The sequence below is a fragment of the Agelaius tricolor genome, unplaced genomic scaffold (assembly GCF_023055355.1).
Source record: "Agelaius tricolor isolate 1412-34295 unplaced genomic scaffold, bAgeTri1.0.p SCAF_3, whole genome shotgun sequence".
NCBI classification, from domain to species: domain Eukaryota; kingdom Metazoa; phylum Chordata; class Aves; order Passeriformes; family Icteridae; genus Agelaius; species Agelaius tricolor.
In genome coordinates this window covers 5,867,268-5,886,261 of record NW_027269263.1, presented here as the reverse complement: position 1 = coordinate 5,886,261, position 18,994 = coordinate 5,867,268, and the positions used below count along the sequence as shown (strand labels likewise).

The window sequence follows — 18,994 nt, the reverse complement described above, 5'->3', positions numbered from 1 at the left end:
GCATGCAGATCTGTGCCTCCGGACAGGCACACATTGTGTAGTAGACTGGAACAGATAATTCCACAGAATGCAGGAATAAACGGAGCAGCTCAGAAATCAGCGAGGAAGAAAAATAGAAAAAAAAAAAAAAAAACAAAAACAACAGAGAGAAAGAAATGAAAGGAAAAAACCCCCAAAAATCAGAAAGAAAAGGAATCTTTGCTTCATTGTTAGTGTCTGAACACAAAGTGAGTTTTTGTCCCACCGATTAATCTCTCTAGGAGCAGCAAACTGACTATCCTAAGCTAGTGTTACAAGCTAAGTGTATCAGTTGCTCAAAGGAGGAAGCATATTCTCTTACTGCGGAAAATGATATCAAATTTGGTGGCAGACATTGGTGTCCAGCAGGGTCAAATGGCCGAAGAAGTAGTCTGGACACATGTTGCTTTTTAGGATACAGCTGCCAGCAAGTGGGGATTAACGCCTGCCTCTGTTTGTTTAGAAAGAAAAGGAAAGGGAAAAAGAAAAAAAAAAAAAAAAAGAGGAAGAAAAAAATTAGAAAAGTTTAACAGTTTCTTTTGTGAAGTCCGTACATTGCAAATCCAGCCGCGTTACCATGCTTAAAGGAAATGAAAAAATGCTTCGGTTTGAGAGGACGAGTCCTTTATTTCCCTTATTGGATACGTTTCATGTGTTTTCCCCTGCACTCCGGTTTAAGGACATGCCTTTTGAAACACAAACACACGCACAGCTCGCACACGCACACACAGATAAGATATGTATTAGATCCTGACACATGCGGGGTGGAGGGAAGAGCGGAGAGAGAGAGAGAGAGAGAGAGAGAGAGAGAGAGAGAGAGAGAGAGAGAGAAAGAGAGATCCTCCTACCTGGAGCCATAGATTGCAAGATACGTAGTGTTACCTGAGGAAGTCAGAACAAGTAAAAACAGATTGAACTTCAGGGCTCTATGAGGCAGTTGATCAAGATCAGTGCTTGCTCATTCTCTCCCTCAGACTGTCTGTCTTGGGGTTTTGTTTTACTGTTTTGAGCAGCCCTTTCCGTTTTTTCTTCCTCTTTAGCTTTAATATCGGAGCCGGTTTCGGTCACCATGGCTCTGGGAAGAGCTGCCTATCTGCGCGGAGTTGACTTTTTACAGCTCGGCCGGCTTTGCTCCTGGGTAGCTTCAGCAATGCTCTTGACTGGGATTTAATCGACAAGATCAGTTCGGCTTTTTGTGCAATTTTTATGGCTCAGTCCATTTTCTAGATCATGCACAGAAACTTTCGGAAGTGGATTTTCTACGTGTTTCTATGCTTTGGAGTCATCTATGTCAAATTAGGGTAAGTCCTTCTGCACGACAAATCTCCTTGGCTTTTGGGTCACGTTAAGTGCGGAGTTGGGAGCAAAATACTGCAGAGGAGGAAAAAAAAAAAAAAAAAAAAGAAAAGGAAAAGAAAAGACGTGATTATTATTTCTCTCTCCGCCTCCGGGTGTCCAAGCGCCGGCAGCCCCCCGAAGCACGGGCGTCCCGTCTCCCCCGGTCCCGGGCCATGCCCGGCGGCGGGGCGCTCCGCCCGCCCCGAGCCTGCAGGGAGCCGCTCGCGGGTGATGACGGATCCTTTTATTTTGTACTGCTTAAGCGAACTTAAATATTATCTCTGGCTTACAGTACCCTCGGAGGAAAAAAAAAAAAAAAAAAAAGAAAAAGGCAGCCTGACAGAGTTAACTCAGGCGCTGCTGCTGGGACAATAGAGCAGAGCTGAGGTATTAGGCGAAAGGGGCGGGAGGAGGGGAATCCCTGCTCTGAACCTGCGCTCAGGGATTTGGTTTATGCAGGCCTAGACAAAATTTGCGTTTCTATCCATCACACGGACGTGTTGAAATTAACTTGACAACTGGTCCGGCTACCTCTGCTCTGGTGCTCTCGGGAAGCCAAGCGGGCTCCGGCGAAGGGACCGGCCCGGGGCCCTGCAGGGTGCGGCGGGGGCTCCCGGGGAGCCCGCTGTTTGCTCCTCGGTGTTTGATCACCGCAATCCAGTGCACGCGGTTATTTTGGTTGCCAAGTTTCGCCCTCTTTCCCTCTGTCTCTCCCCCCAGTGCCTGTATGCCCTTATTAATATTGCTCGTCGCAGTAGGCTGACTTGAGTTGAATTTCCACATTCCTGAGCCCCAGCCGAGTCCTTACCTGTCGAACTACAAACTCTTTAAAGATCCTGTGTTTGCGGGATTTTTTATGCCTTTTTTTTTTTTTTTAATGATCAAGAACACATAAGGTGAGTTGCAATCCGAAAACGCTCGCTCCCCACCTTGAAATCAATACGGGGAAGCCAAAGGGCAGCTCCCAAAGGCAGGAGAACGGGCGAGTTCCCCAGAGCGACGGGCAGGCTGGAGCCCGGCCGGGGCAGCAGGGCGGGAGGGCGGCGGGCAGCGAGGAGCGGCCCGGCCCTGCCCGCCGGGAGCCGCCGGGAGCCGCCGCGGGCGCTGCTCCGCGCACGATGCGCGGCCGGAGCAGCCACGTCCCCGCTGTCAGCAGCCCCGGCAGCGCCGGGAGGAGGGGGAGACGAGAGGGAGGGAATCTGCAAAGAGGGAGCGCTCCAGAGCCGAGGATTAAGGTTAAACAGCGGGGGGAAGGAATTAAACTGGGCTCCTCGGGGATGAGAAAGGAGCGGCAGGCTCTGTATAGCCCACCAGGAGCTCCCGCAGCTGCGGGCAGCAAGGGGAGAGCTGTCCCATTTTCAGGGTGCCGGCGAGACCCTCAAAAGAAGCTGGCTGCTTCCCGGAGGGTTCCCAGCGGGTTGCTCGGCGGGATCGCATCCCTTTGTGTTTGCTCATTTAGGTATTTTTGGCACGGCGCTCGGCCCGCCCCTGCAGCCGCAGGTGCCGCCGCGGTGGCCGGCGGAGCAGGGCGCTGCCCCGCGGAGGATGCGCGGGTGCGGAAGGGGCACGGCCTGCGCGCTGCCCCCTGCCCTGTGCCCGCGGGGAGCCCTCGTCCGCCCCTGGCCCGGCTGAGCCACATGGCCGGGGGTAGCTCCAAATCCTGCCTGCTGCAGACAGGTCCTTTCAGTGCTCTGACCTTTGCGGGGCCGAGAACCCGCGCCGCCCTTTGTCGTAGCGATGTCGGCTCTGTCCCCGCTCTAGGCTCGGATTGCCGGGAGTGTAGATGTGTAGTGAATTTGTTGAGGCTGTGGATCCATAAATGAAGCGATGACAGAGGACCCAATCTGCTTCAATAGCGTGAGGACTTTGTAGAGCACACCCCTCACATAGAGGCAGGCGAGCTCAAGGAAAACGCTCTGCAAAATGAGGGCAATGGTACAGCTATTGCTTTCGCTGCGGCCGAAGGGAACAGAGGATTGGGCAGTCTGAAAGGCAGATCTCTCTTCGAAATTGGTTTTGGCTGTTTTAGAAGGGGATTCAGAGCAAAAATCACAAGAATGCTGTCGGACTGAGCCTGGAAGTGAAACTGAGCGGACATCAGGAACAGTAAAAGCCTTTGCGGAAACCCTATCAGATCCATCACCATGCCTGTAAGGCGATGAGGATACTTCACTTTCTCTGAACAATAGGAGAGAAATTTGCTCTGAGATCCAGGGCTACTTCTAGGCTAGGCATGTGGGATGCAATTATTTCCTCTTTCATCAGCCACTGGAACTACCATCACTGGAACTACCATTTTGTTGAAACCATATCCTTTGGGTGTAATGATGCCTTTTCTGGTGAGCTCTTTGCTTTGAAAAGGGGGAGGTGAAGGTGGATAAAATGTCTTCCAGGGCATTCTGTTGATTTTCAGCGGGAAGGAGAGAGCCGTCGTGTCAACCACGGCAAGGACGGCAGTCTTGGCAGGGTTTTTTTGGGTTGGTTTTTTTTTTTTTTTTTTTTTTTTTCTGCTGAGCGCGTCTTCGTGCCTCAATAAAACGTGCTAAAAGCTCCACTTTCGGTGGCAAACATGACACCGAGGGGAGAGAAAGTAACGCAATACATAAGCTGTTGGACGGGCCGGGGTGTTGCGTGGGGTGACATGGCAGGATCCCATAAAGAAGCCACTACCTCCTCCAGTTAGGAGAAGAGAGCAGGTCCCACTCAAGTAGTCCTTCCTCTGGGGGATCTTCCGTCGTTCCCGTTTCTATTTCCGGTCCTCCAGGTTGCTGGAGAAGCAGGGGTGAGGTGAAACATCCCTTAATATTTCTGTCGATGACGTTTCCAGGCACAGAAGCATTAAGTATCTGCAGCCTTGCTGATTTCATGTAACCCCCCGCCATAGCAGGTCGCATCAAATATTGACCTCAGGCAGGATTGAAACAGAAATATTTCCTGCCAAGATCACAGAGCATTCGGATACCATTTGATTCGGATACCGTTTTAATTATTAAATACGTCAGAAATTAAAAATTACAGCAGTAAAAATTTACAGTACTACAGATGCAAATGACAGCGGAAGCTCTGGGCATGAGTGATGTGTCTTTTGGAAAGATGAAGTCGTGGGCAATACCCAGATCTGAGATCTGAGGACAAACCCCACCCTTTTCCTCTTTATTCTGGAGGAAAAGAAAGGTGACAGCCGGGCAGCTCCAAAGGGAGTGGGGAAGACCCCCCTTTTCCCGCGGAGAGAGGGTCACTATGACATTAGAGGGATGCTGGCGGCGGGAGCTGGCGCTGCCCCAGGGAGCAACGAAAGGTGTCGGCACCCCTTTGAGGGGCGGCAGGGACGCTTCTTTCGTGCCCATCCGAGCCGAGGGCGCACAGGGCTACGGACATCGGGGACCCCGGCCCGTTCTGGGACGGCCGGAGCACTCCGCTTCCCGGGACTCCCGGGGATGCTGCGGCGTGGAACGTGAGAGCCGGTCCCGCTCGCCTCCCCCAGGGCGAAATTCGCCTTGGCTTCGCGACGTTTGCAGTAAAGGCCAACGAAATCCTGCTGCCCTCGCCATCGCCGGGGCTGTCCGGCCGCGGGCAGCCCGCCCGGGCCGGTCCTGTCCCCCCGGCCCTCGGCAGGCAGCGGCGGGAGCTCAGCCTCGACGGCGGCAGCACGTGGAGCGCCGGGAGCGGCGGCGAGGCCCCGGCAGGAGACCCCGGGATTCCCGCCCGGAGCGCCACTGCCTGGCTCCGTCCCGCCGGCGGGAACATCGCTCCCGGCCCCTCCACGGGCACCTGCCGCCGTGCTGCCGCCACCCCCTTCCCTGCTGCCCCATCGCCCCGACACCGCTCATTCTGAGACTCATTGTTGCCTTCTTTCCCCGGCACTGGGCTTGCAGCTCGATGAGATGCAACAAACGCCCGGTTCCGCCCAGAAAGGACGCGGTGTGTTGCCCGCCTGGCGCATCTTCCCGACTTCCGACGTGCCCTTTTGCCGGGCTCTCCCCAGGCTTGGGGTAAAAAAGGATCAGCGGCTGGGAATAGATAGATAATAGGGGATTAAAAAATAAACAACAACAAAGCAAATACTTTATTAGTGCCCGCCCGACTATAGTGTCGGCAACTATTTCAGTGTAATTCTGCCCCATTTAGTCCAAAACACAGCTGGTTGTGGAAAAAGGAGCGACAGATGCTGAAGTGCCCGTATAAGACGTTGCCGACAATACCTCCTTTCCAGTGTGACGTTTTATTGAAGGGAATGTTTCCGTCTTCAATCAACAAAACGAGTGTGGCTCTCGCTGCCCCGGCTGATATATGTATAGAAACCATTTGGATGGAATTCGCAAGGTTATTCTCATCATCATCGTCGTGATCTTCATCCTCCTGCTCATCATCATCATTCAGCATCAATAATTTTTCGCCATAATAACCGGCCCGTGGTTTTAGAATAAAAATTAACTCCCCGAAAAGAAACTGCACGGTTTGATTTCTTTATACGACTTTTCTTCCCCTACACAGCACATCTGTGGATAAAGTCAGTTTCGACCTGAAAATTATGGAAATTGGCAAACCGTCTTCGTTTCAGGTGGAGTTGGTCAAACTTTGCCAGCACAAGTCCGAAGTTTTCCAGTGCCAACTTTTATTTGCATTTTTACAGTTCGCTGTCCTCCTCCTTCCCCCCCCCCCCCCCCCCCCAGGTACATCTTTAAAAGCAGACGCACATTTAAAACACCTATCCGAAGCGGGACAAATGCTAGAAATAAAACATTCAAAGTGGCTTCTCGTTCTGCTGGTTTCACGCTCAGCAGAGCTGCCCCAGCCACATGTCTAGCAGGGAAAAGGGCACTGAGGAGATGTACATCTCTAACTCTATATATAGGCTTGCATGCACGCTTACAGAAGTATAACTACATCCATTTTAGAATCTTAAATAATTATAAATAAGACGGTTCTGGGATGTAAGCAATCGTTGAAAGGATTAAACTTCTGTCTCTTGTTAATCGAGATCAGCGTTTCTCGAAAGGACATTGACTGCCCCAACGTCTCTGCTGAACTTGCAGATGAAAGCGGTTAAAGCAACCAAACCCCGAGAAGATTTTTATCGCATATTGAGCGGTATCAAACGTTTTTACACCAGTTCTGCAATTCCCAGTCCATCTGAGGGCATATTTCGTTGTGTCGCTGAGACACCTGCACCCATGTTCTGGGACTGGTTAACTGGAGGAGGTGTTACCAGGGCGTTCGCTAGAGCTCTTAGCCAAGACATCTTCTTCGGTCAATAGCCGATTAACCTGAGACGAACATTTTCAGACCGAGGACACTTCGGAGCCTGGTTCTTGTTCGTTTCAGCTGCATTTCAGTTTTAGTGTCTTCTGTGCGCGTTTATTTCTCGGGGTTCGTTTTCAACCCTCAGCCCCGGTATCCGCAGGGCGCGTATTTCACCATCGCTCTCAGCACTTCCGAAATCGAGGACAGACGCCCAACAATGCAGAGGAAGAGCAATGGTTTCCTGCATTGGGGCTGCTCAGGGCTCAGGGCTCAGGCCCGTCGGAGAGGGAAGGGTCGAGCATCTCTTTGCCGCGGTGCCAAGGGGCAGGAGTCGCTCGGCTCAGGGGGAAGGCGGGGGAGAGGCAACAAACCTGCCGGGAAACGCCTCTTCGGACTCGCATCTTCTCGGAAACGAGAGAAGCAGAGGGAAGAGGGGAGACGAAAGCTCTTCCTGCGGGGGTGGCGAGAGGTGTGGGGAGCCGGGAGCCGCCGGCAGCCGCCCCCCGCTCTCTCCCTACAGTGGCTGTTCCGCACTGGTCCTTTCCCGAAACCCGACCTCGCCAGGAAGCTGCGAGTGTGCATGTCTTTATTTCTCACTCAGTAAGGCTATGACTACATATGTGTTCCTTTTTTCTTGACGTTGCTCCTGAAATCGAAGCCTAATTTTTAACATCGGGGGTACAGTAACAGCCAAACCCCCGCCGAGGCTGGAGGGAAGGCGGAACCCTTCGGTGGAACCGGGACAGCAATAAAACAATTAGCCGAGAGTGGGGCTGGAAGCTGCCAGCTCGTTCAGCCTCTCCCAGGGCGAGCTAAGGGTGCCACGGCAGAAGCAGGGAGCTCTCAGCCCACCGAGCGCTGCTGGGGGGGAGTTAAAAATGCCCCCACGGAAAGCGAAATGAGCCCTTGTCGGGCGAGACGTAGGGAGAGGGCTCAGCCAGGGAGCACGGATTCATTGCAGCCCGGGCTAGATCAGTGTCTTTCCATTGTCATCCTCCCCCTAGGAAAAAAAAAAAAAAAAAAAAAAAAAAAGGAGAGGGAGAGAAAAAAGTAGGCGGATTGCAGTGACTGACTGCCCAATGGCAGCCCCGGGCCTCAGGAGAGTTACAGAGAGAGAGGGAGAGAGAGAGAGAGAGGCACTTTCTGCCATCCAAATCCCTTAAACCATCCTCATTCCGACACGAGAACCCACTGTAACAACTTCCAACCACTGAGACATGACAGGCAGGAGCCCAGAGGCAGCAGCAGCAGCAGCGAGAGCAGCAACAGCAGCAGCACACACTCTGCACAGGGAGCAGCATTAGCACCAGGGGAATACTACACACAACAATACAAACAAACAAACAAACAAACAGACAAAGCCCCCCCAAGCCCAAGGGACTGGATTCCAACTCAGATTCAAGCCACAGCTGACACCAAAAAGGGTGGGGAATTACGACCAGGGGGGGCCAGAAAGGAATAACCAAGGAAGCGAACTCAAGAGTGTAAACGGGATTCAGCCATGATCCTTTTTTCATCTCGCAGTGTGTTACTCTCAGTGTATTACCCTCAGATTTTCCTCATCCTTACCAGTGGGAGTTACCTGTAAGTGATCCAGATTTTTTTTTTTTTTTCCAAATACTGTTTGCAATGCCCCCGCTAGCAGCTACCTAGGGGCAATGCGCAGAGCGAGCAGAGGGAGCCGGGAGAAGCCAGCACGGGCGGCAGCTCCGTGCGGTGCGTGGTGGTGAGGATGGTGGTGGTGGTGGCGGCGGAGGAGGAGGAGATGCTGTGCTGGTGGCGGTGCTGGCGCTGCTGGTCGGACCCCGCCGGGGGAAGGGACGCACCGCCAGGTAACTCCCGTGGCTGCCCCGCCGGCGAGGCCGGGGCCCGGCGTGCCCGCAGCGGGGGCGGCGCACCTGGGAGGGCGGCGGGGCAACGGGACGCGGAGCGGCCGGCGTCTCCCCTGGGGACTCCGACCCCGACTCCTCCTCCTGCCAAACCGGAGATGGGCATCGCTTCGCGCCCGTCGGGGGAAGGCTGTTTGCGTGCCGAGGTCCCGGGGAGAGCGGGGCTGCCGCAGCCGGCGGCGAGCGCCCAGCCCGGGCCGCCCGCGGAGAGTCCCCGCCGCCGAGGCGCTCGCCGGCCGGCTGCTTTCGCTCCGGAGGGATCTCCAGTCCCGCAGTTAGAGCTGGCTCCAGGACTTTTTCCTTGTGAGGAAGGGGGTGGAGGTAGGGGTGGGGGAAATGAGAGTCGGTGGGTGGGACTGCGAGGAATTTCGGTCTCTTTTTTTAATATCTATATCTGTATCTATCGTTGCGGTGGATAAGAAGCGGCTGGGCTAGTCCGTGAGGGCTGCGGAGAGAGTGTCCGCCGCCGTTCTCCTGCAGGTCCCCCGGCAGGTCTCGGTGCCCGCCGGCCGCCGCGTTAGGGTGGCGGGGGTGGTGGGCCGGGGTCCCGTCCGGGACCGCAGCCGGAGCCCGGAGGGGCTGCCGGGGACCCGCCAAGGGCTTCTGTTCTCCTGCGCTGCGGAGGAGAGCTGACCGCGCCGCGGGGCAGCCGTGCGGAGAGGAGGGCGCTGCGGCGGCAGGTACCCGGCGGAGGGAGCCGCTGTGAAATCGGGGAGCCTTCTCCCTCCCTTGGGCATCCCCCCAGCCCCGGGGCAAGAGTGCCGGAACGCGGGGGTCGGGCCCGGGGGAGCTCTGGGGCGCTTCGGAGCCTGCCCAGGCTGCCAGGGCTGCGGCAGAGGGGTGCACCCCGGTCGGTGATGGGGAACCCCGTCTCGGCATCCTCGGTCCCGCATTTATCTCGGTTGCCGGGGCCGGACAGATTTCCCTACCCTCCTATCTCCAAGCCGACCTCAGTTTTTTGTGCCCCCGAAGGATGCGATTTTGAGGTCCTATCCCTGAACTGTACGTGGATTTATATATATTTGGGTTTTTTCCCTCTCTATTTGCGCACAGGAGCACATGCACATGAACAAGCACGTGTGCGTGTGTTCCTCCGTGTTGTGTCCGTCTGTTTTCTGTGGGCTATGGAAAAAAACATATCCCACTGCTATGGGAGAAAAATAGGAACAAACACGCCCATAAAAAGAAACTAAAAGCCTATTTCTACATTCTTAATTCTTAATGAAATGCACATGTCTTGGCCACCGATTTTTAAAAGCGCTTAGATTTATGGAAGCACGTTAGATTAATTCAACCAGAGCTGCCTGTTTCTGTTCACAGGAGGGAAATGTCTGCTGCGTAGGTGACCGATAGCTTGTAAAAAAGCTTGCCGTGCTATCTTTGGTTGGTTGGGGTTTTTTTTGTGGTTATTATTTCTTTTTATACAGGAGGAAGGAGTCGTAATAAATAAATAAATACACCCTTTTAATATAAGCGTAGCCATATTTTTCTCAAAACCGTAGGAAATTACTATCCTACAAAGTTTTCCTTCTATAAATAGTTCAAATCTTAAAACAAAAGTTTGCAACCGCACACCAGATGCTGGGATGCTGGCGGTTTCCCTTGCTGTGTGACATAATTATAAGGTCCGAAAGCAAAAGCTATAGAAGTATAATAATAATACTAAGGCGACTGCTGAGGGGAAATACAAGGGAAGCAATGCCTGCTTTATTTAAAGCCAACTGCTTGTGGATCTTTTGAGCACTGCCCCGCGACAATGAGAAGTTGTGGTGGATAAATAATGCTCTCTCGCCTTTCCCTGGGCCGTCCCCAGTTCATCCCCTCCGCGGCAGGTCACTGGGAGCTGGACCCGCGGAGCTGGAGCCGAGGTGGCTATTGCAGCCCAGCAGAGCAGAAGCGAAAGGGATCAGGAGGTGAAACCCAACAAAGCGGAGCCCCAAAGCGACGCCCACCTCCCTCCATCCATCACTCCGGAGGGACGGAGCCGGCTGCTTTCCCGGGGAGAAAGCAGCGCGCACGGGGCCGCTGGGGACAGGGTGCCCGGGACCCGACCCCCATCCCCCTCCGCTTCTCCTCCGTGCCACCCCCGGCACCAGCCCCCGGCCACACTTGCTCCTTTTCCACTGTGTCCCCCCCATCCCTTCCAGAGAGCGGGGGCAGCGGCGGGAGAGCTGCGGTGCCTTGCCCCACTCCCCGTAGGAAGTGAAAAGAAAGAGGAGTTATTTCAGTGCTTAATGGAGAGTAGCCTACTTGCGGTGTTTGTCTGGTGGGTAAATATACTTCTCTGGCTTACTAATGGTAGCTTTTGAAGATTAAAGCATAGTAGAGTCTGTTGGAGCATTATCTGCGGGTGTCTCTGCTACCCTCGCTCTCCGGAGGGGAGGATGCTTCCCAAGCTGCTGTTTGGTGAGCTCTCAGGACTGTCAATGGTTATGTTAATTTCCCCCGAGATCTCTATCATCTTTTAGCTATGGGAACGACTCCTTGGCTTCTGCATTGCTGCTCCTTCAGGGACAGAGGGGATGAGTTTCACCGGGCAAGCAAATGGAGTGCAGGGTGTCCGTGCTCCGTCTCTCTTGGTGCCGGGAATGCAGGCCCGGGGGAGATGGGGTGCTGCCCTGTTATTCTGTGAGAAAACCTTTCAAGCAAAAATCCCATCAGATTTTTCTGAATGGAAAAGCCAATGGTGAAATGAAATGAAATGAAATGAGCACCACACCCCAGTGTTTTTTGTGCAATAGTTGGGAAGAAAGTTAAATTATGGTCAGCTACATCCAAAATTAATTTAAAATCCGACTCCTTTATAAAATTGATTTCTATATTGTAAGTGTGCTATCTGATAAAGTCATCTTTTTCAGTGTGCTTCCCTGGTAACCTTTGGCCTGCTGAGGCACATTTCTACAACCAGAAGAAATTAGTGTCTTGCTCTCTGAAAAAGAAAACTGACTGTGGCTCCAATAGCTGATGCATTTTAATGCTGGACGTATTTTGATAATCCAGTTAAATATTGAAAGTATAAAGCTGCCATTAAATAATATCAGTGTAATTAGCATAAATGTCTAAACACCAGGATTATGCAGAACACTGGTACTGTTTCTTGCAGTGCCTGTGAGAGTGTGCATGTGTCTGTACACATTCACATATTCAGCTGCTTCTAAAGAACGTGGTGCTTGTTGGTTTTCCATTGGTGCTCCCCTTTCACTGTTCATCTTATTCAGTGCAGGATGCATTCACCAGCAACATGAGAGACAGTTCTGAAGAAGCTTATTTAGGGATTATCTGCTGGCACATAGATACAGTTCATTCAGTTATTTGCTATAAAGTGATTTGGAATTGCTCTTAAGATAGTGTGTGCATATGTAGCAATAGCAGCACAAATGTTCAAAGAAGATATGTTTTCTAACACCATAGCACAGCAAATAATTTATATTGGTGAGTAGATATCACTGCTTGATTAGGAAATGTAGAGGAAGAAATATCCTCTGCATGTTTTTGCATTTGTTCTGCTGGTGCTTCCACATCCTTACAATTCTGTATCCTTAACAACAGGGCTTCTCAACACTGCTGGGAAACAGACTAGAAGGGATGCAGGTTGTTCGTATGCCTACAGGAAAGTGGTCATGCCTAATCCCTAAAGATCAGGACTGCTGGAGAGAGTCCCTGGTGTTTGCTTCTTAATCCATCAGTTCTGGAGGGAGCTGCACAGGCAGAGAACAACCCAGCTGCTCTATGAGGCAGAGCCTTCAAGGGGACAGTGGGCACAGCTTCACCAGCAATGCCAACCAGCCTGAATGATGCTGCCACTTCAGCTGGTGCAGTCAGGGTTAGACAGGCTGGCCCACTCTTCCCATCCTTGTTAGATCAGGGCAGGATCAACCTCTGTGATTAAACTGCCTGTTGTGGGGATGGGATTGCCTCAATCACTGAGCTGCAGTGTAAATCCATCATTTCCCTACTTTTGCACCTTGTTCATTTTATAATTGAGACTTCAGCTTGCTCGCTCAGACTCTAGTTATGCAGTGTACAATGCCCAAAGAGAGCTCTGCTGCTATATTTTCCTTTTATGTGATACTGTAATAATGATTATCTATAAGAGGAATTCCTTCCACTTCACCATCCCTCAAAGATGTGTTCGCTTATAGACAGAACAGGTCAATCTTCAGAGTATCAAATATTTTCAGGCTCATCTAAAGCTAATGCTTTTGCTCAGCTGAAAAGAGAAAGATAAAGGATATTTTTATGCTGGACTGCCATAAGCTTGGTTTATGTGCCCGGCACAGGAAATTTCCATGTATTGAAGCAGCTACACAAAGATGGGAGAATGATTGTGATATGATTTTTTGGTAGCTATAGGAGGTAAAGTCCAGCATTTCCTGTGAGACCCAGAATAAAATTCCCTGTCTAAAATCAGAGAGCTCTGGTAAATCTGGGATTGTCCACTCCTCTCCTGCCAAGGTCTAGATCAAGCATTGTACTCCTGAATATCCTTGATTCCAAATGCATTTGGATGAAGGCAACTCTCTCAATCCTTTGCAACTATCAGTTCCAGGAATTAGATGTTTAGTACACCTTGAAATTGCAAAAATAATATTTACTTTAGAAATTACAAGGAAAGGTGGCAGCATCCAGAATGTGTAGGATGACAGCATGGAATGCTGTATTATGTAGTATATGTAGAAATACATATGTTGTATTACTAATATAGAATAAAAAGTGGGTAAAAAGCTATATGAAATACTCAGATGAATAGGTAAGGATGAATACAGATGTGTTTTCATATTAAACACCCAACAAGGCTAATCCCTCAGAAGAGAGTCTTTCAAAGAAGGTGTTAAAGAGCTAAACAAAATGAGCAGCAATTATACAGTTAGACTGACAAAAGCCTTTTTTTGCAATGGGAAAAGCGCCATGTGTACCTGGCAAAGTGGCATGCTGAGGGTAGAATGGTGGCATCCACTTTGTCAGTGCATGGGACTGGGTAATTGGGGTGAAATGCAGTGAGAGAGCCTCCTGACCCCAAAATATACTTTAACCCTCTAGTCCTCCCGAGTTACCCCAAGCAACAAAAACCTGGGACCAGCTGTAGATCAAAGGAGTTCTACAGATATGCTGACACTATGAGTTACAGAATTGGTTAATGTTGCAAGCCCAGTTTCTTCAGCCCACAGCTTTTGCATGTTGCTCTACCCTCAGTGGACTCTCACCAGTGCCTTTCATGGCTGCTGGCAAAGCATGTCTACCTGTTAATTACCTGAGAGATGAATTTTTGCAAGACAGGTTCACCTGTTGGTTTGGTTCTCGCAATTTTTGCTCTTTCTCCCTTGATGCTCCATTGCCCTTCTGTAGAGCATCTCTCCAACCTTCCCCAGGTATGGAACTTGCATAGTGTTACAGTAAAACTCTGCGTGGAAGGGTTCTATGAGAACCAGACAAGCCTCTCTCTGTGAGAACCATGACAGAAAAGCAAAATCTCCATGACTTTTTTGTTCTGGAATTGTGCCATGCACACGTGAACACCCCGTCAATGAGCTGAAGAAACTCGCCACCAAAAGCTTCAGGTTTACAAGTCCAGAATTATGTAGGAGGATGAGAAAGTCCAGGAGTATAGGCACAGGAGTACTCTGGAAGAAAAGAGAAAAGCCAAGGAAGGCATGTTTCTGGAGAATGTCTTTCAGTCTTTTAAGGGTTGTTAGAACCCTCTCCTCTTTTGCTGTCCCTTCAATTCTCCCCCAAATGTAGAAAGATCTATTTTCTCTCCATTGTGGATAGCTGCATAGGACTTGCTGTTAACTTCTTGCTAAGACAGTTCCTATGTATTTGCATTTGCTACAACACATGCCCAAGGAACATTGCAAATTCTGCATTAGCAGAAATGGAAAGAAATTCTAGATACAGAGACTTAAATATTTGAGCAGTAGGTTTTTCTCTCTGTATGCATTTCTATGACTTCTCCCTTCCGCTATTGCCAAAATGTTTTTAGGACAAACCTTTAGATAACATGCTGAGTTATTTTTTCTATGCTTTCCTCTTGAGCTTTCTTTCTAAAAGTCAGTTTTCTGGATGGAGCTGAAAGTTTGCTGCCTTACTCAGTTCTAATAGATTATGGGCAGTTTTACTGAAGTTAAGATAGTTAAGGCCAAATAGTTGCTCTCATCATAAAAATGTGTTTCTTCCACTAGAATCTAATAATAAGATGATTATCACCTACTAGTTATTTTTCAGCAAATCATACCTTCTCTAGAAAATCTCAAGACAGAGTAAATCAGAGAGTTATTGTATCTTTCTTTTCTGGAAATCATTTTAACAGTGCTTACAGTTTGTACCCGTATCACTGTTACGGTTTTGAACATTTATTTTTGTTTCAGCCTATGCTTGTGGATCAGATTTCCCTTGAAAAAGGATAAACTTCATGTTTATGCAAAAATCCCACTTAATCATCATGGTGACAGTCTTTGTTCCAGCTCTTTGTCCAAGGTCAGATTTCACCCTGAGTTCCTAATAAGGAGAAAAAAGACATCCAGTGGTATAGCAAGTGTGCAAGTGGGGGAAGAAGTGAGAGTTAGGAGTTTGATAGGTGGCAGAAGAATTTCCCCTGTGCAATGGCACCAAGTCCACTGGTCCCTGCACATCCCAAATGTTTTATCTGAAGTAGGGCCACACTGTTACAGGCAGTGACACCATTTTCAAAGCTTATGGAACTGTATGGACTTTACTGGCAGATTTGTGGTGCAAAAAGTAGTGCTGTTGAGCTGGGTCTTCACCAGCACCTACTTGGAATGCACAATAAAGGTACTCAAAATAATTTCTTTCTGGATGGCCATCGCTGTGTAGAATTTTGGGAAGATCTTACATTTTGTCTTTTAAGCTTTATGGGCCTAAGGCTTCTCTCCCCTGAGGCCATATCCACAGCTCAGCAAGCTAATAAAGCAGGAGTGACTCTGCTACAGTCAAAGGAGTGACTCCAGTGCAATCAAAAAGAGTACCAAACACAAAGTCAGCAACAGCCTTGTCCTTACAGTATCCATTTGAATTCAGCCTTGACACAGGCTGCTGTTTTATGCAATTTGTAGGAGACCTGGCCATAGTTCACAAGAACATACAGCAAAGACAATATTAGTAGGAGGCCGTGCCAGACAAACCCCAAAATCAGTTTCATGGGCTACTGAAAGAATTACAGCCTTTGGAATCAGCAAGACCAGACATAAATTCGAAACCTTATTTAATTTTTTGAGGGGAGAAATAAGTCAAAAGCCTTGAAGCATTTGCTGTTGCATATGAAGTATTGCAGAGAAGCCCAAAGCTGGAAGTAAGCATAAGCCAGAAATATATAAACCACTGTCTGCATGCAGGCAGGACCTGGGAAATGTTTTGACTTGTATCCGATTAAAAATTTTGAAGTGCTGCAGTACTGGGACTGGACATAATATGCACCTTACTAGTCTGGTTGAAGTGAGACATAATTATCAAATGTAACTACTATTTAATAATAATTTCTTTCATCAGGGATTGTAAGTGAATTAATCCTACCAGTATGCAAGTGAATTGGGCAAGGATCATTTCCCTCACTGCTGGGGTGGAGTGCAGCAGTTGCTGGAGTGCAACACTGCTGGGAGTGCAGCACCCAGCAGAGCTGTATGGACGTGCAGGACCAGCACCAGTCCTGGCATTCCTGGCAGCTAGGCAGGAAAGCATCTGAGAAAGCCCAAGCACATCTCTGATTGATCTGGACCCTGGCCAGGGCCAGTCCCTCTAAATACTGCACTTTCCCATTTTGGGTTTCACTCTGTGGGGAAGATAGGAGCGGTCCGAGAGTGGGCCGATGTCTGAGATGCTGAATAGCAGTATCGTGACTTCTGCCTGCCTCAGTTTCCCACAGCTTTAATAGGGCAATAACAGCACTGGCAAGGCTTGAAAGTAGGGGAGGGGCAGGAGAGCAAGAGCTGCCACAGCACTTTGGAAAGAGAAAGCGCAGCGTAAGTGCTGCGTCATTACTTTCAGTGACTCTCTCTCTGACCACAAGCACAAAGGCGATGCGACTGCACTCATCTGAAACACGGCGTCACCATCGCCCTCTTCACCACCATGCCCAGCACGGCCTTGGGGAGAGCTCAGGGCTGCTCACCAAAGTCATGAGCATCCCTTCTGACAGCGCCTTCTCCTTCCACACAGCCACTGTGGGCAGCGTGGAGCAAGCCCTGGCCTCGGAGAGCTGCTGGCCTCGGGGCTGGAGTGCTGGGCACAGACAGGACATGGTTAAGGGAGTGCTGAGGAGAATGGCTGCATCTCTCATGACTCCTTTGGCTGCTCGCCAGGGAGCCATGTGACTCCTTGGTCAAAAGAGTCCTCTCAACCATGAGACACTTTTTTCCCCCTCTGGTTGTACCTTTTCTTTTCTGAAGTTAAAAAGAAAACAAAACATACCCACAAAACTTTCCACATTAAAGTTATATTGTAGTCCGATGACTCAGGGTGAGAAATTCAAGGGGAATGAAGAGGAAGGGAAACATTCCTGAATCAGATCTGTTGTGCTGGGCCTTAAAGAAGAAGATGATTTTGCTGGATGGAGAACAGCTCTGCTGCAGCACAGTGAGCAAGAAGTAAAGGATGAGACTTAAATCCCTTCCCTGCTGCTGTGGACTACTGCTAAATCTCTCAGGGTAGCTTCAAACCCAGTGGACTTTGACACTATCAAGAGGGCTGAGGGTGGAAGCACAAATAAATATGGCTTCTGATTCACAGTGAATTCCTTTTTCTCCACTCCCATGGCCTAAAGGGTATATCAACTAGCTTAACAGTTTTTGGTTAGCTTTTTTTTTCATTGGCACTGCCCACAATAATTAGATTGGCACATCCCTAGTAGACTCCCTGGAGTCTTTTGTTCCTCTGCCTACTCTGTCTCTGGGGAGCTCTGCCCAGGGTAGGTGCTCCTGAGGGGAGAGATGGGGTCAGGTTATTGTTGTTAATGTCACTCTGGTTATGTTGTAAAAGATGTATCAAAGAGGAAGTTCTTGCACTATGACCTAAAGGTCATCAGACTCTGGATTAGGCTAATCTCTAAAAATTTGTCCCCTAGACAGATCCTTTCGACCGAGAGTAACTTACCTCTAGGCACAGAGCTTTGTTATGTGGTTTGTGATCTCCATTGTTCCAGAGAAGCTCTGCAGCTGAGGCAGAGGCTTGTTCTGCCTTCTATTGCTAGGCCATGATCCACTAATTGTTGTGTTGAGGTCAGGTTTCACACCTTGAACTGAGGATGAAAGAGAGCAGGGGAGATGAGAAGGCCTTGCATGCAGAGGTGACCGTGTGTGGCACAGCCTCACCCAGACACTGACTTTGAACTCAGCAAGCTGTATTCATGGTCAGAGCACTTTGGAAGTCATAAAGTCTGCACCTCACTGTGGCTTTGTGCTCTCTTTGGAGAAAAAGGGCAAAACATTTTGAAAATTGCCAGCCAAGAAGTTTTCCAGGCTTGTCTGTCTCTTTGGGACTCTTGTAGGCTGCACCGAGTGGTTGGAAAAGCTGTGGATGGAGAATTGCCAGTTCAGGGATGTCCATTAATCAGTAACCACAGAATGCAAGCTCTGCAAGGGTGTGGGGGTGCAGGACAGGATTCAGAAACAACAGCTTGCTCCTTTGTTTGTAACCCCCCAATGCAGACATGCTTCTGAGCAGAACCTTGGTGTAGATACTCACTTTTAAGGAATGCACTTAAAACAAGCATGTGTGCCTGGCCCTGTGTGCTCCTCTCCTTTCCCCACCCCAGTTATGCAGTGTGCCAAAGCCAGTTCCTCAGCAACAAGACTTGGCAGGTGGCACCTGATGAGATAATTGTGCCCCTGGGACATTAGGAGTCATGAGGTGCAGCCAGGTGCTCCTGATCCTTCCATGGGTGTGATTTTCTGTCGTAACCACACCCTCAAGTGTTGTCCTACTGCAATTAGGAAATTTGTTCAGTTTGGGTCAAGTACTTCTATTAGAGTGCTCTTCACACCTAGCATGTGTTGGCATGGAGAAACGTGTGGATGTCCAGGGTCAGGAGCACAAGGCTGAGGGGTGTTCTTGCAATGAACAGGGAAGAGATCCTACTTCTCACCACTTTGATCTCTGCTTATGTCCAAATCTGGACCTTCCCTTCATGAAGAGCCACTAATCTGAGCATTGATTCAAGTGCAAATAACGAAATGCTGCTCCATTTTGTGTGCAACGGATGAGGAACCTTTTAAGAGTTTGCCACTTTTGCTTCCTGAGATTTCCTTTGCGTAAGAAGGTCTTTCAAATCTTAGACATATGAGGGCCATGCAGCAGGACAGATCAAATGACAGTTCCCTTTTTGTAATTTGAAAATGCCTTGCTGTCTTACTCCTGGTGTGGAAGCTAGAGGTTGAATCAGTCCCAGCTTGTTATTAAAGACTTTTTGTAGCAAAGTCCAGCAGAAGATGAAGTGCTCTGGCTATCATGGGGGTGAATAGGAAAGGGGGGATCTCCAGTGAATTGCAGTGTTCCTC

At 49.7% G+C, this 18,994-nt stretch overlaps 1 protein-coding gene across 2 annotated transcripts in view; it reads left to right on the top strand.

The window, feature by feature from the left end:
* Positions 1-775: 775 nt before the first annotated feature.
* WNT7B (Wnt family member 7B) overlaps positions 776-18,994 on the top strand; it is a 95,452-nt gene continuing 77,233 nt past the window's right edge. The window contains exon 1 of one of the 2 annotated variants that reach the window (XM_071422298.1): positions 776-1,319. In XM_071422298.1, coding sequence (XP_071278399.1) covers positions 1,249-1,319 — 71 coding nt within the window. In that variant the 5' untranslated portion in view covers positions 776-1,248. Of the gene's footprint in view, positions 1,320-7,700; positions 8,185-18,994 lie in introns of those variants that run through there. The other variant, XM_071422297.1, reaches the window with a different exon arrangement.